Source organism: Perna viridis, chromosome 13 (assembly GCF_037379345.1).
Source record: "Perna viridis isolate PV_CMFRI_1.1 ecotype Kerala chromosome 13, ASM3737934v1, whole genome shotgun sequence".
NCBI classification, from domain to species: domain Eukaryota; kingdom Metazoa; phylum Mollusca; class Bivalvia; order Mytilida; family Mytilidae; genus Perna; species Perna viridis.
The window spans coordinates 15,673,691-15,699,356 of NC_142457.1; the positions used below are offsets into that span (position 1 = coordinate 15,673,691).

The window sequence follows — 25,666 nt, forward strand, 5'->3', positions numbered from 1 at the left end:
TTTTTATGAGCAACTCGGCGGGTGTTTCTATAAAAGCAGAAGACGCTTACCCTACCGGTGCACCTGGTCCATTCTCCCAGTTTTTAGTGGAGTCCGAGTTGCTCATTTACTTTCGTTACTTTGTATGTATGATTTTAGTTACTTTATGCTCTTTGTTGTGTATGTCTGTTTTCCATGTCCGGTCTTTGTCCCTGGATTACATTCTTTTGATGACCTCTATAACCTTGGTTCCCTTGATTACTCTTACTGTATTTCCTTTGTTGTATGAACATGTGCATGTACGTTCGTAATGTCCCATCGCAATGTGTTAGTTCTAACTTTGATGATTATCAGTACCCTGAGATAGGAACCCACTGTCGGATCCAGGATTTCCGAAAAGGGAGAAGGAGGGCGCTACAGTCTTTTCCAACTATAATTATAAAATCAATCAAACGTTTCAAGCAGAAAGGGGCATTGGATCCGCCTATGCAACGTGAAGTGATATTATGTTTTATATATTACTGTATATTCAGTAATGTTTAGTGAAGTTTTGAATACAAATTGTTTGACAAGCCAAGTGAGCGTGTTATCTGGTTTTCCTGTGTAATAGGCATTATCTAGTTTGATCTGTGTTGTTTTTTGTCATTTATGTAACAGAAAATTTCGAATTTACAAAAAAAAGAGATTCATTGAATACATGTAGTAGCGATGTTTAAATAACTGTAAAATATCGGCATCAGAAGAAGGGGTTTATTAGATTTTTTTTTTTTTTTAAAGGAAAACAGATTGGAGATTTAGAATTAAAATAATATTTTCCCATGCCTGCATGTAAGACTATATTACGCCATACTAAAGCTTACAAGTAGTTGGAATTCGACATGAAAATATCACTTTACCGAACAGAAACTGACTTGGAAACAATTTCAAACGTTTTATATGATTCATTAACGTCCCTTGTAATAACATCCGCCTGGATTTGAATGCACAACACGTGCATTCCTATTATATAAAATGTGACTAAATGTTTGCATCAATTTTGATAGTTAAACGTTCATTTCTCAGACAAGACGATCATCAGAAGTATTCTGTGCTTTATATCTGGAACTGTATGATACTAACGGAATATGATATGTTTATTGAGCGATATTGCTATTTGTAAAAGATAACAGCTTATTGGAAGTTGCAGATTTAATGTTGCCTTCGTGAATTCATTTGTAATTATAAAAAAAATCTATTTTGATTGTTTTTTTTCTCTTTTTTTTGAGGGGGAGAGTCTTTTTATACATTTAATATTGTATAAGATTTTGTTACAAGTATTTATATTTCGAAACTACATGTACATGCATCTCATCATCATCATATGAGTACATGTAATCTATTACAACTTACATTTACATCTACTACAACTTACATTTACATCTACATGTATGTGTGACTGTATAAATGGATATGATTTTTAGGTTTGTTTAAAAGGAATCTGATAGTTGAACATCGTAATGATTTTTCGCCTTTCAAGCCATGTTCCTTTGTTTGTGTGTGTGTTTGTGTGTGTGACAGTGGACAAATTTTTATACAAAAATGACTGATCAGTGACTGCCATACTATAATTAAAGTACATAATGCGTACCGGAGTTCCAGTAATTTCTTTTAAAAGTGTTGAAACTTCGATTTATTTGTACATGTATTTAAGAGGACATCATTTAATGACGTCTTTTACATGTTGTAATCGAAGCGTTTGGTTAACGAATAGGTCTTAATATTTTCTATAGTGTCGACACTTTATTTAATATCGACATGTACATTGTATAAATGGACATTTAATGTCGGAGTCGGTCTTTGTAAGAATTAGGCAACATTTTTAAAACATGACAACATTTTAAACACTTTTACATGTATACCACACCTTGGTCTGGTATCATTAAGGATTCCAGATAGAGATATTTTCTAGAAATCCTTCCTCAACTCAGTTTTCGACGAGTAAAGTCATTTGAAATTGAAAATTTGAGGAAAATCTCACTTTGAACTCTTTTATGAAACCAAGACCAGAAATTAGAAAAAAAATCAAAACAATTTATTTTTGACAAAGCTATATGCCCTTAACAACCATTGGAGCACTTCTCAATAAAGGCATTGGTTCATACAGGGGAAATAATGGCAACTATATACATTATATATATGTTGTTACAATTTATGTTTGAAAACACCTCTACATGTACATGTAAGTTTACGTGGTCCCTTACCAACACATTTACCTCTTTTATTTCTACTCTTAGTTTCCATTGTAAACGTTCATGTACATGTAATCAAATAGCAAAATCAAAATGGAGGTTCATTTTTCTATCAATTTTGATCAAACTGACTGGCTCTTAATTGCTATGATGACTGAATCGTCCAAACAATATTTGATGCAGTCAACTAAACCCAAAAATTCGCATCAAAATGATTTTGGGGCTTATCAGTATCATATGATTACACACACCCTGTGATCAATTAAACTGTTCAAGTCAATTATAATTTCTGCTGAGAATATATTCTACCTGTTAGCATTTTGTAATGTCACTTTCAAGCTTTATACATACTTCATTTTATTACAAAAAGTGGACTATGATGTTTTTTAAAAAGAAATTGAGAAAAGATAAAAAATATTGAAAACTTATCAAGTGTGGAAAATAGTTGTGGAATTATAAGGAGGAAAGACATACTTCCTAATTTTTGGCCGAATTTAGATGTATGTATTTTTTAAAGGAAATTTTATTTTTACTATTGAAGCACTGTAAAAAATACATTCATTATATTTCTATATACCAAACATTAATTAATAAGTGTTGCTTAACAATTTAATTTGTCCTCTGCATTTATGATCAAATAGAACATATTGCGATTAATACTCTCTTGTGTGTTCTTGAACTTAAAGTCTCATACACAGGGGCGGTTCCAGACATTTTTAAATTTGGGGGGAGGGAGGGATTCTGATCCAGACTTAATGAAAGATTCAGGCTATCATGTGCTTGCATGAATTTTTCTGAATTAACATTTTTTTCCACAAAAGGGCCTGATTTCTGGGATTGGGACCTTGGGACCATTCCCAGGATCCACCGCTGAAACTTGTACGTAGAGGAAAATTAGTTGTGTTCAAATAATTTATCGAAACTATAAATTAACAATGTTCAAGTGTGTAGAATGATACAATCTGGTATGCGTCACAGGCAGAATTATAATTGACTTGACAGTTTAACTGGTCATACAGCTTGTGAAAACCCACGACACTGATAAGCCCGAACATCATTTTGATGCTAATTTTTGGGTTTAGTTGTAAGACTGATTTGACGAACTTATAGTTTACAATTTGCAAACTTGATACGTACATGTGCAGTACTGTACAATTGTACACCAAAATTTAACCATTACAAGAACCTTTTTGGCCTGTGAGTGTTTGTGTGTTGGGGGTGACCCTCTTTTAAACACTCTCAACAGGATCCTCCCCGGCTTTAACCAACTATATTTATACAAATACACGTTGTGCGTGTTCGTTGACGACAGTGCTTTTAACCTTGTAGAAAGATTCTAGTGCGGAATTGATCAAACTATGCATTTTTGTATATGTAGGAATATTTCTATAAATTACTGCTTTAAATGAACGCGTGATTTAACATGTAAGTATCTAGTAACATTGATATATTGCGTTGTAAAGAATATACACACTTAAATTTTGTCAAGACTTGTTTAAAAAAGTAATTAAAATTTACCGGCTGAATGAAAGTTTTCATGATTTGAGATTTGTATATAATTCCAAATCACAAGTGCAAGTGGTGCCAGAATTAACATCGTACTGGCTAATGTTACATAATCTGACATAATAGCTGCCATCAAAGTCAACATACTATAGCATTCCTGACGCATCGTAAGCAACATTGGAATCAGAACAAAATTGTACAGGAGAGAGCATTAACATCACATCCATCTAATATGGTTTCAGATTTTGCTTATGAGAGACGGAACCACTTGTACTCAAAATACTTTTAACTTTATTGATAATGCACCAATACGTTGATGTATTGCTGCTGTCTCGACCTATAACAAATGAAGTGCGTCTGTGTTACTTGTAAGTAGAACTCCAGCTAAGAATCATGCAAAATGTTATACATTGTTGGAAAGCGGACATATTTTTATTTTTGATGTTTTGCTTAAAATGCATTAGTAAACAGAAATTAACATATGGCTTTTCATATAATTTTTGTTCTTACGAGATAAAACTATATAGAATGCACTGTATAATTCAAAATTAAGGAAGATAACTCTGTAAACGACACAATAGAAACTGTCGGATTTTAAATGTGTATTATCTCATAAGAGCAGACAGATTGGAGTGAATAATTATTCATTTTAATATAGACCTGTTGCACAATGCAACTTAATAACAAAAATAAAAATGTGTAGGCTTTTTTTTTTAGATGTATCACATAGTACAGAATTTGTATGATTCTTACAAAGACTGACACATCCTAACTGCATACGTCACTTTCGGTAAAAGATTTTTAGCCAATCATGATTTGGCAGGGGATACCGCGTTCATGTTATAAAGATATTGCGAATTCAAAGGCGGAAAGTGGGGGATCAATTTATGGAGTATAACCTTCTTTCAATTTTTTGTGTGTGTGTTAAAACATTGAAGTAAAGGAAATTAATATACAGTTGGATAAATAATACTTATAATATGTGACTTGAAGAAGTAATCTTCATTTTTCCTTCTAATAATTTAAATGTGATAAAAAATATGTTACCGTTGCGATGTTCTACATGTATATCGTCCCTTGCACCAACTCTTAATCATATCAGCACCAAAGCAGAGCACTTGTACTTAATAGGGTGGTCTCGTGCCGATATAGAGATAACATGTAAAAACAATATGTTTGTATTGGCTAGGTTTGAATATAAATTCGTCCGAAGGAGTTTGTGCAGGTCCACTTCAAACAGACAATTTTCTGAATAAAGCCAGTTTGCTAACCACAAAATACATAATTAACAAGTGCAAATGTATAAGACATTTTGTATAAATGACTGATAAACACTTTCTTTTTCAAGATATCGTACGATATCGTACAAAATTAGGGACTTGTGCACTCAAATATGTCTTAATTTTGAATATCACTCAATAGGGTTTGTAAGTCTCGTTCTAGTTTCATTTTCCTTCCCGGAATTTCCGATGTAGAACGTATTGAAATCCCAGCACCGATCTGCACTTTATTGTTTACTTCCGGGTTCTCAAAACTCTGCATTACAATGCAAAATCTTCTATTTTATGCTTCTCTTCACATGTCAAAGATGTAAAACTGGATATTGTGGAATTTTTAATCGGTGTTTTTACGCAAAAACTGAACTCAACGCTCTGTCAATGACCAATCTGCATACATTTGTATGCCTTGGTAGACTATGACCCAATCTCGTGAAACAACGGAGTCACGTGACGAAACTTGCATACCCTATTGAGGAAGTTGGTATTATTACCCAAATAACCAATGTTTTACACGGCTGAACGAAATTATTAAAACAGCGATGGGATGAAAATGCAAAATTTTGATAATAATAATAATAACAACAATAATAATAATAATAATAATAATAATAATAATAAAATGCTAAAAAAGAAAAAGAAAGACAGAATCAGATAAAAAAAATTGTCAAATTAAATCAAATCATTGATAAAAAGTCAAATTATATTGGAACTCGAATTAGTAAAAAAAAATCTTAAAACATGCACTTAAATTTCAAATTACGAAGGAACTACATGTAAATTTTAGCTTAATTAATTCTTTTTTGATTAAAAAACACAGTCTTGTTTTGATTGGCGTTGTTCCTTAGCTATTAAGTTGCTTGACTTTAGTTACATAATTTTACACTGCATGTAATGAAGTCAAAGGATGCTTTGAAGCGTTTCTTAATTGCATGTAAAGAACTTTCTTAAATTTTAATGAATACGTTTTGACTTAATTATGCATGTTAAATTGATTACTTGAAATAAAAATTTCGATAAAAGGGTATAAAATGCTGTGTTTGTACTATATATAACATTCATTCGCTAAATAAAATATCTAATACAAACTGTCAAAGATTATGGCCATGAAAACATCTTAAGTTGGTATTTTACCCAAATAATCAATGTTTTACACGAATTTTTCTTGATATCTGTTTTTTACTTTTATTTTTTAAATGTACATTATGAAGAGTAAAAAAAATCGTATAAATTTTTGACATATTTTAATTATTTCTATTCAATGTGCTACAATGTTTATCTTCAGATTTATCCTTGTAAAATGGGGTCAAACATTTGTTAAGAAGATAGCGAAGAACTCGGCGGTCCTTAACAAATGTAAAAGACTTCTTTTTTGTAACCTATCTTTCTGTCACTGAAGGTATAGAAAATATATTGAAGTCCTACAACATGACAGTTAGTTATCACTCAGTAACTCTTCTAAAAGGCTAGCTATTTCTTAAGTTTATATAATGTTGAGAATAAAATTTTATGCAATATTTGTAACGAAACTATTGGTATTTTGATGGAAAACCTATTAGGATATTTTTATTAAGTTGTATTTACAATTATGGTAGTTATTCTTAAATGACCTCAGCTAATATTCCCAAATTAGATTGTGATGCAACAGTTTTTTTTAATTTACTCTCTATTTATGTAAATCATTACGTTCTTTCTTGTTTCCTTTTCTGTTGTTCAATTTTGCCTAATTTAAGAGTCACCATCCCTTTCCTTGTGTGGATTCCGACCAATATTTCAGTGTAAGAGTAATCAAGGGAACCAATGTTATAGCGGTAATCAAAAGAAAGTAATCCAGGGACAAAGACCAGACATGGAAAACAGATATACACAACAAAGAACATAAAGTAACTTAAATCATACATACAAAGTAACAAAAGCATATGAACAACTCGAACTCCACTAAAAACTTGAAGCATGGACTAGGTACACCGGTAGGGTAAGCATCCTTTAACCAGCGACTTGGCCAGTGAACAACCGTTATTTTCTCAACTGTAACCCAGGTAACGCGACTGGTTGCCTATGTTTAGCTTTTGATTATTTATCCCGTCTCGTATACGGGACATGAATGTGTAAATTGTTTCATGATCACGTGTTCACATGACACCTACATAGAGTTTCTTAATTCCGTCCGTGAGAGACCCGACAGAGTAGTCAAGGACGTTAAAAACCCCCTTAGTTAGTTTCTTAATTATAATCCGAAGTCTTTTCTAAATTTCTTTGTTATACGTTACTGGATTTAAACTTGCAAATTTTACATTTGCCTTAAAGAAACTGAAACCAATATTAGCATATACCCAATATTTGTTTGATCAAACCAATGAAGTATTTCAATAAATATGCAAAAAATGTACACAAATATATATTGCGCTTTAAATACATTGCAAAGTTATAATTCTAGACTACAAATAAAATAACTTCATCGACCATAGAACAAGTAACTGTTGATTTTTTTTAATGGGTATGTTCTAAAAAAATCAGAAACATGCATGTCAAAAACTCACCGATCTGACAATATAACTTCACTCAAATATGCGTTCTCTATTCGAAAAGACAACTATTTGATCTCTGCGTCATTGAAATTGCTCATATTTTTTTTCTATAGAATGCTCGAAATATGAGGTTTTTTTTACAGAATTATCTGCCCTTGAAATGATCATTACCAGTGCATTGTAATGAAATCATAACCCAATCTACCAAAGTGATATAGAAAATTGTCTTTTTCCCTAGATTCTGATGGTGCAAATAGTTATATGTAAACTTCAAAAATGGTTTATGTTTTCATACCCATTGCCTTATTCTTACAGAGACTGACATTAAGCCTATATTCGATATTTTAAAGCTTTAAACAGTGCATAAAGTTCATTTTCTTTTTTTTTTTATTTGTTTGTTCTTAGTGCAGTAATCTTTTTTAAGTTGTTTCTGCCTGAGACGTGTAATTTGCCACTAAGAAATAAAACCAAATTTATAACCATAAAAATGGGTTAGTCTTCTAAGCTTAATTTTCTTATTAAGACGTATCTAAATAGCAAAGTCAAATGATCCTTACATACAACTCCATTTACTTTTTGTTAGTCTTTTTTCTAGAAGTATGCCGCTTTTCTACTGTGTTGTATCACTTCTAAATAATAAAATTTATAAATAACTCTAATAGGGCACTATTATGTAACTAGACTATAATAATCTACGCTCTCTTTGACAAAAGGAAAGTTCTGTATTCATATTACTTGCATATATTTTACCATTCTTTTTGGTTTTCAAAATTATTCGACCACTTTTGTGTTTACTAGTAGTAACTTCATTACAAAACAGCTCTGGAAGACACGGCGCATTCAATATAGACGGAGCATTCACCATCGATGTCCTATGTAAAACGGGAAAGGCTCAATCACTTTCCATCGGAAATGACGTAATTCAGAACGTATTAACACTAGGGCACATATAGTTTAAACAGTTGTTTTATATTGCCGTAAAAGAGAAATAAACTGAAAAAAGCAAACGGAAATATAAAATTCAATACTTAGTGGTTCAATTAATTGCAATGTTCAAGGCTGTGTTTGAATCGTAGTTAGCCTTTTCTCTGGAGGACATTTCGGATTTCTTCTAGCAAAAGGAACCAAACGACCACCTCTGCCGAGCACGCGAGTTTGATTTCCTGCTCAATTAAACGTTTGATTCAATCTTGTCAGTATTAATTAAACACCTGAGTGATACAGATTTGAAATATCTTCAATTAAGTGTATTGTTATCATCAATTGCTACTGAACCACATTACCGGGTTGGTAGTTGTAGATAGAGAAATTTTATATTATTTCATTTAATTTCATTTAAATTGAACGATGTACAGATAGTTGTTTGAGTTGGATAAAAAATGTTGAATCGGAAATGAGGATCTATATTGCTTTTTTTACAGTGAGTCCTGTCTTATTGGAAACCTGTGCATACATATTCTAGAATCATACATATACTGTTTTATCTCGCTCATTAGTTTGGTCAAGATTAGATTAAGATTTCATATGGTGAACTGTGTGATCACTGTGCTATGTTTCGTATTTCAATAATTTGCTTGGTTCAATAAGTAAACTATTTCAAATTATGCAATATATAAAGTATTATTCAATATACAAAGGTGATTGATTGAAAATATTCCGGTTACTAATGCCCACAGCGAAGCCTTAAATTTCACGGTTGCCACCACAATAGTCCTACAAAATGTGAGATTGTAACAAGCAAAAACACACACCCACTAGACAACAATATCAATCAAAATAACACGTGTTACCCCAATCTTGAAATAAAGTGGAGAAGAGCCCTCTGATCGTTTAATTGGCACGATGTTTCCAGCTGGTGTTTCAGACTTGAGAGTGATTAGATCATACTATTTAACGACTTGAATGATTTCCTATATCACAGAATCACTTAGAAAACCATCAATCGTTCTTTTAACTTGAGAAAAAATATCTGTACTAATGATAATCAAGACGTTTGTGAATTATCGGTTTTAACTAATAGCTGAGTAGATAGAAAATTCGGGTTAAGGTTAATCGTGGAGTGGTTGGTTGTAATAAATAAAAAATGTACCTGGGAAAAAATGCGTAGCGTGTTGACACTTTAGTAAGTGACAAATGAACAGAGAGCGGATTTAAGGTCGTAAATTTCAAGCTGTGGACATATACGTGAGGATGCACCTTTATTCGCCGGAGTAGAGCCCTTTTCCTTGAAATTATGTTGAAGTCATTTGAACAAAAACTGCCTGTAACCCTTTTTTCCAAGGTATCCTTTAAAATAAACACGTTCCATATATAAATTGTGTCCTTTTTGCGTTCAGTGACTATAACTGTGTTCTTTTCTTCAATAGTACTTGTTTCAAATATCAAAAAAGATCTTTAAAATCAATGACTGGCATACAAACACTATAATGACGTAGCGTGCGATGTTGGGGCCATTTTGGTAACGTCGAAAGCGGCAAAATTTGACGTCTTTTTTGTATTGCGACGTACATCGTTCTATAATTGTTACATGTAAAAAGAAGTGTGCTTATTTAATTTTTTACATAAAATAACACACACGACATGTTTTATTATTTAATTATCCGATTCGATATTGATTTTTCGTAACTTTTGGTCAATTGAAATTACATCCTGATATGGTAAATAGTTCGGCCTCAACCATATAAAAATGGTTTGAAGGAAATTTGATGACGAATTGTCCTGAAATGTTGATATGATTTTACCAACAACTAAGAAGATTCCTATTTAATTTGGACTTTACTGACCCTGCCGCTTTCGGAAAAGGGGCCAAAAAGGGTAAAAGAGTAATCAAGGGAACCAAGGTTATAGCGGTAATCAAAAGAATGTAATCCAGGGACAAAGACCAGACATGGAAAACAGACATACACAACAAAGAACATAAAGTAACTAAAATCATACATACAAAGTAACAAAAGTAAATGAGCAACTCGGACTCCACTAAAAACTGGGAGCATGCACCAGGTGCACCGGTAGGGTAAGCGCCCTCTGCTTTTGTATAAAACACCCGCCGAGTTTAATAAAATACGTAAAAATACGTATTTTATTAAAACCCATCTAGATTGTTTTTTTTCGATTTTAAATATTTTTTTTTAATGTGTTCATTATTTAATTCGGCTAAACAGCTGTACAACAGATTTTATGTGTTTTGGACCTTTTCAAGTTATAGGCGGGTCAAAGGTGGACAACGCCTAAAAACATTTTCATAACTTTTTTTTTGGTCCGATTTTGAATTTTTTTTATTTTCATTGGATTCTTCATTGGATTCCTCATTAATAATCCTGCCTGCATTTTTCAATCAGATTTCGGATATCTCTTATGGTTTTCGAGTTATAAGGGGTCAAAAAGGCCACAGCAGAATAAGTCATTTTTTGTTTTGTTTTTTTCGTCCGATTTGAAAAAATAATTAAAAAAAAAATATTTTTGCAATATTTGTACAGCTTATTTATATCTTACAGCTAAAATAATTGTCAGGGGGTAATTAGACGATTATGAATACGTTAATTTTACAATATTTCACTAGCAAATGTGAAAGCGCATGTCTACATATTTCAAAATACTTTGATGCAACCACGCTGATCCCGATTTCACCAGGACATCATTACATATGAACAGACAGGAGTGCGCGCGAAAGGGGGAGGGACTTTCTTTTTCCTGCTTTCTTTTCAACATTTCTTCCATTATTTTATCAGATTCGTTAAAATCGTATTTTTTTATTCATTACGTCCACAGTCGTAATAATTTAATGTAGTATCGTAACTTTTCAAGAGTTTTTACATATATATATAACCCATTTGTTAAGCCAAAGAAAAAAAATTAAATGATAAAACCATAGAGGAGGATGAATACATTTTTAAGTATATGAAGAAATCGACTCAACACTATTTGCCTTTTTGAACAATTCGTTCGAATTCCACAAGGTGTACGCGTGAATAAATAAAATATACAAATTTTAGATGTGACATTTTGGTTAGACACAGACAAAATGCTGCGCTTAGATACTTGTTCAACTAAGTACCATTATTTTTAGAATATACTATATGCAGCATATATACATGTAAAATTCAAAATTTAAGAGTTATTAGTTCAAAGCTAATTATCACAACATACGTGCGTATTTATCAACTTTTAGACAATAAAACTCATTATTTTTTAGAATAAACATGATATTCTGTATATTTATACAATCCTTTAAGAGCTAATAAACTTTGGTAAAAATACTATTCGCTGTTATATTTTACAACGGTAAGCAAGAAAGTAGCCAATGGCCAACGTGGAAAAAAATAAGATTTGTGACATAATTGAAATACGGACAAAAAGGCTTTTAAGAAAAAGACTGATTGAACATTTTATATACATTTTCATTGGAGTTATATAATAAATTGTCAATATAGTTAATAAAAGTCCCGTTTAAAAAAGCTGTTCGCATAACTTAAAAAAAATGTCTAAAATTTTGTCTTCAAATCGGTTTCTTTCCATTTTTACAATGTCCACATCAAAGGGGAGATATTTGTTGTATTGTAATACGCTTTGAACTTATCATTACGTCCTGAACAAAAATATGACATCGTCTGCAGCACAAACTGCTCTTTCCAAAAAAGTTGGTTTTATCAAAATACGCGAAGGAACAGCTTAGATATATTGGTTAAATGGGAAGCAAGCATTTCTTAAAGTTACCCGTCCACGTATGAAAATGGACGTTCTTGTGAGCGAATAATGGTTTCCCTCCAAAATTAACGGCATCTTTCAAAGATTTATGATTGTAATTCTAAAACAGCAAATAGTTTCGCACATTTTAATACCTATATTGCCTTTGATAACTCCACATTCTAATAGTAATATTTCGGTTTCGTCACCAGCCCCGGTTCAAAAGAAAGTAACACAAACAACGTACGCAACGTCTACATAACACTAGCACAAGGTCACATATATGATATCTTTAAAACACTTCATTTGTAATTATCTCGCTTAAAGATATAGTAAAGTAGCTAAGAATCCTTCAAAATATGATGCATGGTTGGAAAGCCTACATATTATTATCTTTGATATTTTGTTTAAAATACTTAAGTAAACAGAAAATTACATGTGGCTTCTCATACATGTAGAAATATTGTTAATAAGAGATAAAACAATTATATAGAATGCACTGTATAATTTAAAATTAAGGGAGATAACTCTGTAAATGACAGTAAAATACGGTAGAAACTTTCGGATTTTCAACGTGGATTATATTCTAAGAGCAGACATATTGGAAAAAAATTATTATACGTTTCATCATATAGAGCTATAAAGCAACTTAATAACAAAAATAAAAATGTGTAGGCTTTTTTGGGGTGTATCACATATTACAGACTTTGCATGATTATTATAAATACTGCTAATTAACTGCACAGATACACAGAATAATCACAAATTACTGTAACAGTGAAGCCTGTCAAAACCAAACCTCTGTCGGAAAATTGATTCGATTTATATGGGTGGTCGGTTTTCCAAGGTTCAAAATACACTTTAACTGAGAGGAAAGAATTTAGAATGTGTCTGGTTTAGAGAGGTTTTGATATTTTCATGGTTCGGTTTAGACAAGTTTCATTGTAATATGCAGCAAGATTTCAAAGACATTCCTTGGTTAACGATAATCTGAATATGACTTAAGATGTTATTAATATTGAAAATTCTATAAATGATGTATTATAAGATGGAACCTTGGATCTATCATATTTCTGTATATTATAATTGGAAATGTATGCAAACATATTTTGATGTATATTATTTAGTAGGTTCAAAGCAATTGACTGTCTTAGATAATACACCTCAAACGAAGACCTGGCCTTGCCAGCTTCAATATAGAGATCTCGAATTAAGTGGTATTTCTACTCCACAGACGTGCATTACTTAAAACTGTTGCATTGTACTGGAATATTCTGGAAGATATACAATTCTGAAATATTATTCGTGTACATTCAATATGGTGCAACCTGTCCAAACCGACTTTGGAAAACCTGGAGTTTGTCTAAAACAAGATACTTTGTGTGAATTTGAATGTATTGAGAACACTTATCTATTTCAAATTCTAAAATAGGTTCAGTTTAGACAGGTTTTACCGTATATATATACTTCCGGTATTACTTGAAATGCTTTTATATACATGTATGTGTTTCTATTAAACTGTCATAAACCCCGTCCCGTCTGATACATTGCTTTCCAAGCTAGCACACAAAGCTTAAATTGTAATTATACGTCTTTTCAGTAATTTAATCTTTATAAAATTTATAACAAGGTTCAAAACAAGAAAGAAGAGGTCGGTATTGATGTTTGATGTTAAAACCCCAACTATTTTAGAATTATAGGGACCAAAAAGGGACAAAAATTAGCATATCATAGATTTTACCCCAGTAAAACCATAGAAACATAACAACATTTATGATATTGCTGCACAATATTTCATGCTACAATGGTCAGACTGGGATTGAATTTTGGGGTTAAGACTTGAAACATGTATTTAAATGTTTTATACCATCAAATGTAGACAGGAATAGATTTAGGGGTTAAAGACATTAGGGTCCAATGAAGGACTTGAAGACCATTTTCCATATGTTCGGTCAAAAATTTAAGATAAAGTGTACGGATCCTTCAAGGTAGCATACCATAAGACTGAGATTTATTTTATGGCTTGTGATTTGAGCAATGTGAGAATAGGGGATCATAAATAGAAGCCAGAATAAAGAATTCATTCTGATTTCTGGATGATGTACAATTGAATGCATCGCTTTAAATTCGGAACATGTACCTTCAACGGAAGGTTGAGATTGTTTTTGGAGTTTTGACTGGAACAAGGGAGCCGATAAATGACCACTTCGATTCTTGGCAAATTAAACCGTTAGTACTGGAAATAAATAATTGCACAAAAAGCGGAATATAACGCTGATAAAGAACGACTAAAATTTGCAACTGAAATTAAAATGTTCAAGTTGTTGTAAAATAAGAAACCTTGCGATATGCAATACTTCGATATGAAGCTAATTAATGACAAGTTCCTTTTTCATCATGTATTTGACATATTACTTAAAATGTCTCTCTTTTCCAGGAACAATGGTGAAAGTAAAGATTTCACTGCAGCTTGTACTGCTGATGACAATATGGGACCAAATTCTATCTCAGGGAGGTAAGTGTTTCAGATATTGGTAGCAGCGGTGGGAAAAAAAATGTGATATAACATCTACATTACAAATAGACGTCAGAAATTGATATGATTTTATAATATACTAATCATTTTGTTAATTTCAAACGCTTCTCGTTTTGGTTAATGTAAAGGGTTTCTTTTATGTATTTATATTTCGTTATTTTCATAAATGAAAAGTTTATTTTTAAATATTTTTGCGCATTCATTTGCTTCACCTTATATTATCAGTTTTTCTTTCATTCAATTAAACCATTGTTAGAACTGCTTTTCATCTTTTCTTCACTGGCTTAACTTGCCTAACTTAGAGAGATAGATGTGCTTTTCTGCATCTTAGATTTATCTATTTTTCGATTTCTTATTTTTTTCAAAGACTGAAAAATACTACCCTGAGGGTAAACACAAAATATTAACCAAAGTGAAGTCGACTTGTAAAAATTTTTAAGCAACATGGTGTTTCTGATACAATTTGTATATTGCTAGCGCAATCTATCTATTAGTGTCATGGTCAACAATAGTACCTTCATGCTCATGCGCAAGCTGTACTACATATATACGCGCCATTTCATTCCTGTGCTGCTTGCCTCCCTTTTGATCGCCCTGCTGCTTTCTGCTTAAAAGCCTATCACACTGCCTTAAGGACGAAATATATCGCAGCTGTTTCGTCACCCTGTGGAGATGCACCTGCCGTGCGATTTCACAAAGTGTTTGATGAATGCATATATGTAAATGCGGTTGTCGTTGAAAATGCAGGAAGATCAACGTCGGCGACCTCAAATCTTTGTGAATATGGGTGTTAATTTGATTTGAACGATTAGTATGAAAGACACTTGTGTATCCGAATCTACAATCCTTAAGACATTGTGCAACTTCTGCATGACTTTTTTTCTTCCGCTTCCCGAAATGCACGTTATCGTAGTGGCCAAATATAAACGATAGCATGTTGCTGTTGAGTTTTACTGTTCTGAATAACTCAAGTGTTCAAATTTTTATAATTTAAAATGTTCTGGAGTGATCGGATAAATTTAGTGCGACTTCTCACGAGGTATGTTTATTCAGTCATGCGTTTCAAATGTGTCAATCATATTGATTGTGTTTGAATATCTACATGTGTCAATAGATGGACTGTTCTTAAATGAGTCAATTATGATTGGATTATTAAATATGTGTCAATAAGTTTGATTGGATATTCAAATATTTCTTTATTCTGATTGGATTTCAGTGTGCTTAGATGATAGAATGGACTTAGTGTTGATTCTAGACTCATCTAGTACCCTTGGAGAAGAAAACTTTGAACTTGCCTTAGGTTTAATCGAAACTATTCTTGATGAGACCGATATAGATTCTGGAAATGTTAGGGTCGGTTTCATGACATACGGAACATCGTCTGAAATACGATTCGAATTAAATGGATATGATAACAAAAACGAGGTCATTGACGCCATTTATAGCGTGGAATATAGTGGCGGTGGGTCAAATACTGCCGACGCTCTTTTAGCTGCAAGAAGCAAAGTGTTCGGTTCACGTATGGACCGACCAGATGCGCAAAATGTTATTATACTCGTAACAGATGGCTTTTCAGATATCAATGCGCATCGCACTGCGCAAGAAGCGGAACTTGCTAAGCAAAGTGGCATTAAAATTTACGCTGTTGGCGTTGGATTTAGTGACACAAGAGAATTAGACGGAATTGCGTCAAAACCACTAGAGACATTCCGACATACAGCAGACAACTGGGATTTCCCGGAAAAACTGAAGACTAGAATGTTTCCGAAAGACAGATGCGATGGTATGTGTTCACGCGTTGTATAATTTCACACACAGCATGATCATGTCACGTCCTCTACTCAAACATATTTCTTAAATTTTGAAATTGAAATCCGAATGTGAAAAAATATATATTCATGAAATATCCTTACTTAAGTAGCCATCCAGGTAAGAATCATGCAAAATGTGATTCATGGTTGGAAATCCTACATATTTTTTTTTGATATTTGTGTTAAGTGTTAAATGTTGTAGTAAACAGAAAGTAACACATAACCCTGGTCCTTGGTTGGGAGGTAACAATTATATTGAATGTACTGTAAAATTTCAAATTAAGGAAGATAACTCTGATAATAACATAAATATTCAATAGAAACTATTGTTTTTTTTCAATGTGAATCATCTCCTTACAGCAGACAGATTTAATTGAATAATTACACAGTTCATTATAAAGACCTTTAAGCAACTTAATAACAAACATGAAAATGTATAACCTTTTTGGAGTATCACATATTACAGAATTTGCATAATTCTTACAACGACTACTACTTAAATTGTAAAAAGGTACCCGATTTAATTTAATCTAAATATTTTTTGTTGCCAAAAAAATATAAAATAAAATGAATGAAAATAATATTAATGTTCACAATTTTACTATTTCATAAACTCGAATCTTATGTTCAACAATCTCAAAAAAAAAAAAAAAAAAAAAAAAAAAATTGCGATCAGAGTTATGTAGCACTGTTACAGATATAAAGGCATTCATAAAAATATCTACCAATTTAACATGTAGTTTTTAATTTAGTATACATGTACATGTACAAGTAGTCTATTAATTCTTATATGTAAAATAATACATGCTTACAGTATTTAATACAAATATTCTAACTATGAAGAAAACACACATTTTGAGTTTTATAAGGATGTCGTCAACTTTTAAGGTAAGAAATATGTTCACGAACACGTTTTTGCAGTTTGACAAAACTCACTTCAAGTAGAAATAATCTCCATCACATTATGTCTGCCTGAACCTAATTAGGATTGGTGCTTTTCGTTTACATGTACACTACCGTCATTGAAAAATTTGATTTTTCCACTCTTTACAGTGGAGTCACTCATGTCATCCACTGTGACTCCACTGTGACCCCACCAAAATAAAAACCGGGATAAAATTGCTCCGTTTCAATTTTTTTTTCACTTTTTTTCCTTTACTGAAATGTTATTAAACTGCTAGAACCATTAAATATACCTTGGTATACAGACAGGAGAAGTTAATTACGGGCATTTTTTGAAATGGTGGTTCCCCTGTGGAAAGTGAAGACATATTGACTCTACTCAAATAATCTCCACTGTGGAGATCGAGTGGAGAAAGCAAAATTTGTATTGACAGTAGTATACATGTGTGTGTAATCGTTGCATGGTAATTTACCTTTATTTGTTGTGTCCAAGAAAGACTGGAAGAAAGATTAGCTCTGTTGTTTCGATACATGTACATGTACTACAAGTGATATTTTCTTTTCAAATTAAAACGTTTGTGATTTCATTGACAATTTAATTTTGTAGGCGAACTTCCCCAACCTGTTGGTGAGACGAATGTCGACCGTCCTTTGATTTTAGGTGGGTAAATTGTAGCTTTGATTGTTGTTAGAGGATAGGTAGTATTTGTTCAATATTGTCAACTGAAAGTATGTAATACTGGGATGGAATAATGTTATATAAATTCTGTTGGGAATGTTAGAATGGGACCTACTTTGGCACGATGCTGTACAAACCATCATATCAAATTAAACAATTCTAAGTAATGTTATCAAATGCGTTTTAAATGACGCCCCATTATACAACAAATTGCCTGCATGTAAATATATTTGCATGATTATTCTTACAGGGTGTGACGGTAGATCGATGGATTTGGTTATTTTGGTCGATACTTCCAGAAACTCATCTGATGATTATAATTATATACAAAATTTTCTCTCAGACTTTGTACAGTATCTTGATATTAATTCTGGTGCTGTTCGTGTTGCCATGGTTACGTTTAGTACAGGTCCTATTGTTGAATTTAAATTAAATACACATAAAAGCATTCTTGATGTACAAAAGGGGATTCGAAATGCATACCAGTACCCTGGGGATAGAAATACTGCAGATGCCTTTGATGCACTTCGTCGCACTGTATTCTTCGAAGTTTACGGAGACAGACCGCAAGTTCCGGATATTATACTGTTCCTTACTACTGGACATTCAAATCGAAATACTCATAGAACATTGCAAGAGGCGGATGCATTGCATTATTTTAATGTTAATATACTTGGAGTCGGATTAGGAGAGTTTGATGCGACAGAGCTTGAAGGAATCGTTTCCAATCCTGCAAAGAAAAATTTATTGCATGTCAATACTGTTCAAGAACTTCCAAAATTTACAAACCAGATTCTTGAGAAAATGTGTCGCCGTGAGTCAACTTATGAATCATTTGTTTGATAGATACAAAGCGGATACAATTTTCTTCATGAAGTTGATTAATATTTTGAAAAAAAAAATGTATTTTAAGTTGTTTAATAACTAATGTACATTTTGTTACAATTTAATAGTTCAAATTTATCTATTCCAAAACTTGAATATGGATACATTATTAAACACATTTTTAAAAATAAATCGAAGAATTTGATTTATCGAATTACGATTTCTACCCAATCATGAAACTTTTTTTTTAAATGATGGCAGATTTTATTTTCTTCCTTTTCAGTGTCTTCCTCTGCTTTTTTATCGCCAGTTGAAGGTTCGTTCACAATGACGTCATTAATATCCCTTTTGTGGCGTCACATATCGTCTTTTGTCTGTCTTCACATTATTTTTTTTCAAGCGTGAAATAATGGCTTCACATATTTATAATAAAATTCACTATTAGTTACACACATTGTAATATTGTCTAACCCTACATAACATTTGTCTTAATCATGTTGATTTACATATTAATCCTTGTTTACTTTTTTAATACAATATTTAATAATAGTTATAATGACAATATTCAATAATGCTGATAAATATACATGTACGTTTAAGTACCATTCTGTGTAAGAACCAGGCAATGAGTGACACACCATTTTTTTTTCATTTGGCCTTTTTTGCCCCAAACATATTCAAATATATCTAGAAAACAACTGAAAAGCTTTTTAAGTTTATCCTGAAACATTAGTGACGTAGATATTTTTTGACTGCTTACATAAGGAAAAAGTTTGGGAAAATTTTCCCACATTTTTTCATAGTGCATTTCAACTTAATTTGACTTATCAATATCTTAAAAAGGCAAACCTTACAAACACTTTGACGGTAATTTCTTGAGGTTATTAGGTATGAATACTTGAATAATGCAATAAAATCTTTGTGTATTTTTTCTTCATGTGCCACATCTTTTACACATTTTGTCTGATTCTTAGATGGGGAAGTACTTAATAATAATACAAACGTACTTGACTGCAGCATTGGTGATCCTTAAATCATTGCAATAATTCTTTTTTTACATTATTCTCAAAGAAAGTTTTATACATGTCCACATATTGTTTTGTTGCTGTTCGGTTTGAGGGGGATGAGATAAAAAAAAAAAACAAAAAACCCAGGGTGTTTAGTATATTTAGTATATAATTTTTGAATATACGATCCCCCCTTTTTTGCTTTTATTCGTGGTGTAACCTAGTTGTAATGTGTTGTTCAAGTTTAACTTGTGATTTAGCAAACTAATTCACTGTCGTATCTTTACAACACAATACAAATGATCACTAATGCATTTTTTAAAATTTTTTTGCAGAGTACCTGTTCTTTATACAATCGCCTATTATTTCAGATTGCATGTTTTTATACTAATTTTTAGTTTCGTTTTTTTACTTATTTTGTATTTGTTGCAGGTGTATTATTTCAAAGCTTTTCTCGTTAGATGTTTTCTCGTCTTCATCACTTATGTTTATAGTAATTTTGTAATGTCTTTCGTAACGAATTAAAATGTGGAGAATTTATTTTTTTTTTTAAAATATATATATACATGTAGCACAAAAAGCAACTAATAGTAAACGGACTATAATTTCGTAAACTCTCGTACGATATTTCGACAGAGTACATGTACATGTAAATGAAGAGAGTTCTGTATTCGTTCGTTCGTGACTTTATCATGTCACAATGCTATTTGGATTTGCCAAGTTTAATGTGAATAAATGATAAAGTTATCTCCGATTTTTCTTCAAAATCGAAGGTACATGGCTATACATAATCGTATATATGTGGAAATCCGTTTAAACTGAGTCGAATTTGAAATCATACTCAGCATTTTGCAATATCTTATTGGGTTCACCTGCAGTCTGCGGTTAGTGGGTTCAAAAACAAAAAAAAAGTATGAAATATCCCTCAAGAGTGTTGATTAAAAGACGAGGATTTAAACTAATCATACATGTATAAATGCGAAAGAGTAATCAAAGTAACCAAGGTTATAGCGATAATCAAAAGAATGTAATCCAGGGAGAAAGACCAGGCATGGAAAACAGACATACACAACAAAGAACATAAAGTAACTAACACCATACATACAAAGTAACAAAAGTAAATGAGCAACTCGGACTGCACTAAAAACTGGGAGCAACTGTAACATTTTCAGTTTTTTTTGGAATGACTTTCAATCAGATTTGAATTGTATATCTTTCTCTTTTTCAGATAGCGAAGAGCAGGATTTGATATTTTTGCTTCACTTTTCAAACGACATCTACAAAACGGAGTTCAAGAAAATACTCGGATTCATGTCGTCTGTGATTGAAAGAGCTGATATTGATTCCGGGTCAGTCCGCGTCGGTGCAGCGCTTTATCGTGATACTGGCGTTGTCATTTTTAATCTAATGACATATCGCACTAAAAAGGAAGTCATGACGGGTATCGAAAAAATTCCGTTCAATTTCAAATCGAATCGTGCAAATTTAGCAGCCGGAATCGACGTAGTAAGGGATCAGATGCTTTCCGATTCTGCTGGTGACAGACCTGGGATTCCAAACGGTGTTATTGTTATCACCGACTCAAACTCTAATATAGACATAAATGGAATACCTTCTGCAACACAAGAACTAAAAGAAACTGGAGCTACAATTTTTACCATTGGAATAGGGCTTGAAGAGCCAAACGAAGTAGTTGCCGTAGCTAGCAATCAAGAATTTAGTTACATATTGAATGACGTCGCGCAACTTCCGGCGTTGACATCGAGGCTACAAGATAGGATCCCTTCCTGTACGTTTAGTTTTGTCGAATGAAGCTTCACTTAAAACTGCATCCATTCATACATTTGGTATCAGTCGCTTCACATCAAAACGAAATTGTTCATATGCATACCCTGTTTACGCAAGCAGCACAGATAAATTAAAACTCGACAACATGTGATATTGTTCGTTCATTTTCATAATTTTTTCTTTGATAAAGCATTTGCATTTGGTTTTTTTAACAGTAGAGTAATATAAAAGTAAAACCACTCCAATTTTATCCCCTCCTTATTACATGTAACTTTCACCTTTACAATCTGACAAAACCTAATCACAACAGTAACACGTACATGTAACGGTCGTTTAACTTACTCAGTCAATTTGAAGTTTTGTCACCGAGAACTTTTAACGCAATCGCACGCTTTACTATAACATTTTTCAGTGAGTAAAATTCAACCTACGCCCGTTATAGAAGAACCAATAGTACCACAGGTTTTCAATCCACTTGGAAATTCTGGTAATTATATAAATTATAATGTTATTGAGTATTCCTTTTTTCTATTTTTGATCTATTTAATTCCGATTCGGTCTTTAAAAAAATCTGTTATATAATTCGGTCTATAAAAAAATCTGTTATATAATTCGGTCTATAAAAAAACCCAACTATATTTCGATTCTTGAAACACCGAGCTTCTACAAGTTAGTATTTTTCTTTTGGTTTGTTAGGGAAAAAGAACTTATACCTTTTTTTTGGCTGAAGCAACTTCTACCCTTGTTAGGCCAAAGCAATTTATACCCTTGTTAGGCCAAAATAACTTTTATCCATGTTATGCCAAAACAAATTTTACAGTGTATCTTTGTTAGAACAAAAACGTAATATATCCTTGTTAGGCTAATGCAACTTATACTCTTGTAAGACCAAAACAATTATACCCATGCTAGCCAAGGCAACGTTTACCCTTGGTAGGCCAAAACAACTTATACCATTGATAGGCCAATGCAACTTATACCCGTGTTAGGCCAAACAATGTGTATCCTTCCTACGCCAAAGCCGAGATTTGGTCGAAGAATTATTTATTTTTCTTCTTCTTTTCATCTTTGAAATACGTGTACGTGTACATGTTACATTGATACAATGTATGAGTGATACCCATACTCTACGATCCAATGGGTCTATAAATTAAATAGGTATATAATGTAACAAAGCTTTATTTTGATTTTGTAATTATGTTTGTTTTTATTTTGCCCAAATTAAGAGTTTATAGACAAGTTTATTAGATGACTGATTTTTTTTTTGGGGGGGGGGGAATGGTTGTGGGGTGGTGGTGTTCAAAAGAAGCATTAGAATGAAGAGGGAGTGGGTCACCGGTGATGGATATGGTTCATGCAATTGACAAAATATATTTATATCAGACAAATTTGTCCATAAAACAATTTTACTGTTGCCCAACCACGCCATGGTATTAATCGAAGGAAATGTTTGCCTGAAATAAACAGTATAAACCAACAAGTACCAAATATTTCTGTTAAATACCACTTTCGTGATTTATTTAGGCTATACATGTAATACATGTATTCATTATGTTAAAGCGACGGAGTTGTTTCTACTTTCGTTATTTCAATATTATTCGGACGTTTTTTTTTAATTAGTATATAACTCTTCACTGAGGTCTTTTATCATCAATGTCACGCAAAGCGCATACGCGTTCAGCAATCGATAAGCATCTGCGCAAGCGTATGTACAGTAACACCTGTCAAACTACAATCCTAAATAATCCAAAGACCTGTCTAAACCATACAAGTTTTTTTACATTAATTTTAATGCATTTTGAACTTTGGCAAAACGATCACCTGTTTAAACTGAACAAATTTAGAATTTCAAAAGATGTTACTTTATGGAGGTAGACCTAGGGTTAGGGACATAACTCTTTAAATCAGTGATATGCTTTCACCAAGCTTTTCAAATGAACGAAATGAGTCCAAGTTAGTTTGATGCTTACATGAGATTGATGTAAAATGCTGAATGCAAACGTTCCAATGATTTGTAAGAGTTGTGTCCCTTACCCTAGGTCTACCTCCTTAAGACAATCTTTTTCTGTAAAAGAATATATTTTCCTAGTACACATGTGAATAGTTATAGAACCAGTACTTGTATTCAGGCAATGGGGGAACATTTTTTTTTATGAAATGACACCATTTTTACTTCGACTATTTGTACCATTTGAATTGAATAATAATGACGTGATTGTTCACATATTTATAGATTGCATGGACAAGGTGTTAATGTGCGCTATTTTCACCTCCTGGCGTCCGTCCTCGTAAACTTTAAAATATATTAGAGTTTGACTTATTCTAACAAGAGCGTATGCTCGAATCACACACACATCATGTTTATCTGAATTATACTCACAGAGTTGCAGATACGCTTTATATTTGAACTTGGTGCTATGTAATAATTTAAAAAAAAAATCCCCAAAACATGATGTGTAACAATGATCGATTTCTTTTTTTCAGTACCTGATTTAAGATGTAAGTATCAGTTTACATGATATTGAAGATATTATTAATGTGGTTGTTTGGTGTACATTTCATTTGATAAGGTTTTTTTTTGTATTTTTGTTAATGGATAAATAGGTATGTACTTAAAACAAAAATATCGTAAGTTCACAATTTTGTTCTATGCTATTTTTTTAATGATCATGAGAATAATCTTTTTTTTTCATATTGCGTTTTTCAATCTTAAATTTCGGTCGCCCAGGTCCCACTTATATTTACAATATCGAAAGATTGCTGTAATAATTATAAACTATTTAATTTAAAGTATCATAAAACGCACATAAAGGGAAAAAAAGAGCTAAATAAATAGGTTTTGTGACCACAGTTGGCGGTCATTTACGTTCAAGCAACCACAAGTTTTGAATGTTAGATGTAGAGAACCCAGCACGCATGCGCCACAGAGAGCATGTTCTCCTTGTCTTATTTGTGTTGTCACGTGGTGTCTCTTTGTTTTGTAAGTGTCTATATGTTCAATGTTTTTCCCCATATTTGAAAAGCGGTACACCGACAAAATCCGTCGTTTATAAAACTAAACATATTTGAAAACCCATTCAGCTTTCAACCTGAGTGATTGAGAGTTCAGTTACAAGGTATACCCTGGTGTCGATAACATTTCCAAGAATTTATTAATTATACTAGTTGTTTTGTTGGTATCCCAAATGTTCAGATTAAAAAAAAAACATATATTGGTGCAGCTTCTAAAGCAAGCTGTTGATAACCTTTTAAAGATACCCTCTGTAAAGCTAAAATAAAACGAACCTTACAGAAGTTATCACACACCAGGGGCGTAGCTAGGTCTGTTTTAGTTGTACGCAAAATTACGACGAGGGGGGGGGTGTCGCTCAAGGCCCCCAGTGAGTCCGGCAAGGCTAAGCCCTGAGGAAAACTGAACTGAATTTTCACGATTTTGGAGCCAGTTTTTCAGAGCCTATACTACGTTCACGGTATGCATATGTTATAAATAACCTTTATTTCATCTTTAAAATGTGTGTTTTTATTTTTGTTACTTTTTCCGAAAGTACGCAACTGCGTATTTGCGTATAGGCAGCTACGCCCCTGCACACACACATATTTAACAGATTCTGAAATGTCTTAAGATGATCAGCTCTAACACATCTAGAACTGGTGGTTTTCAGAATAGCTCCACATCCTGTCGAGGAGTTTTGGCTAAAGATGTCTTAAACTGTGTTATTTTGTAGAAATGTCAAAAACTGTATTAAGGGTCTAACATTTAGAACCTCTTGAGCAGTATGGAATGATCAGGGACGGGTGTGAATGTATGTTCTGACAAAACCTGTTTAAATGTTTGTCAGTGGAAAAATCTAAATATGTGTGAAGATAGATTACTTTTGTAGCTCGCCCAAAATTCACCAAATGAATATTAGTATTT

The 25,666-nt window shown here is 32.5% G+C and overlaps 1 protein-coding gene across 20 annotated transcripts in view; it reads left to right on the forward strand.

The window, feature by feature from the left end:
• Positions 1-25,666, forward strand: part of LOC148599731 (uncharacterized) — a 213,592-nt gene that overhangs the window by 53,652 nt on the left and 134,274 nt on the right. For 12 of the 20 annotated variants that reach the window (XM_088559211.1, XM_088559217.1, XM_088559219.1 and 9 more), the window contains 8 exons: positions 14,639-14,716; positions 15,954-16,520; positions 18,059-18,112; positions 18,381-18,944; positions 19,239-19,271; positions 21,191-21,751; positions 22,163-22,237; positions 24,235-24,249. In XM_088559211.1, the coding sequence (XP_088415337.1) occupies positions 14,644-14,716; positions 15,954-16,520; positions 18,059-18,112; positions 18,381-18,944; positions 19,239-19,271; positions 21,191-21,751; positions 22,163-22,237; positions 24,235-24,249 (1,942 nt within the window). In that variant the 5' untranslated portion in view covers positions 14,639-14,643. The remainder of the gene's footprint in view (positions 1-14,638; positions 14,717-15,953; positions 16,521-18,058; positions 18,113-18,380; positions 18,945-19,238; positions 19,272-21,190; positions 21,752-22,162; positions 22,238-24,234; positions 24,250-25,666) is intronic. The other 8 variants (XM_088559225.1, XM_088559227.1, XM_088559226.1 and 5 more) reach the window with 3 other exon arrangements.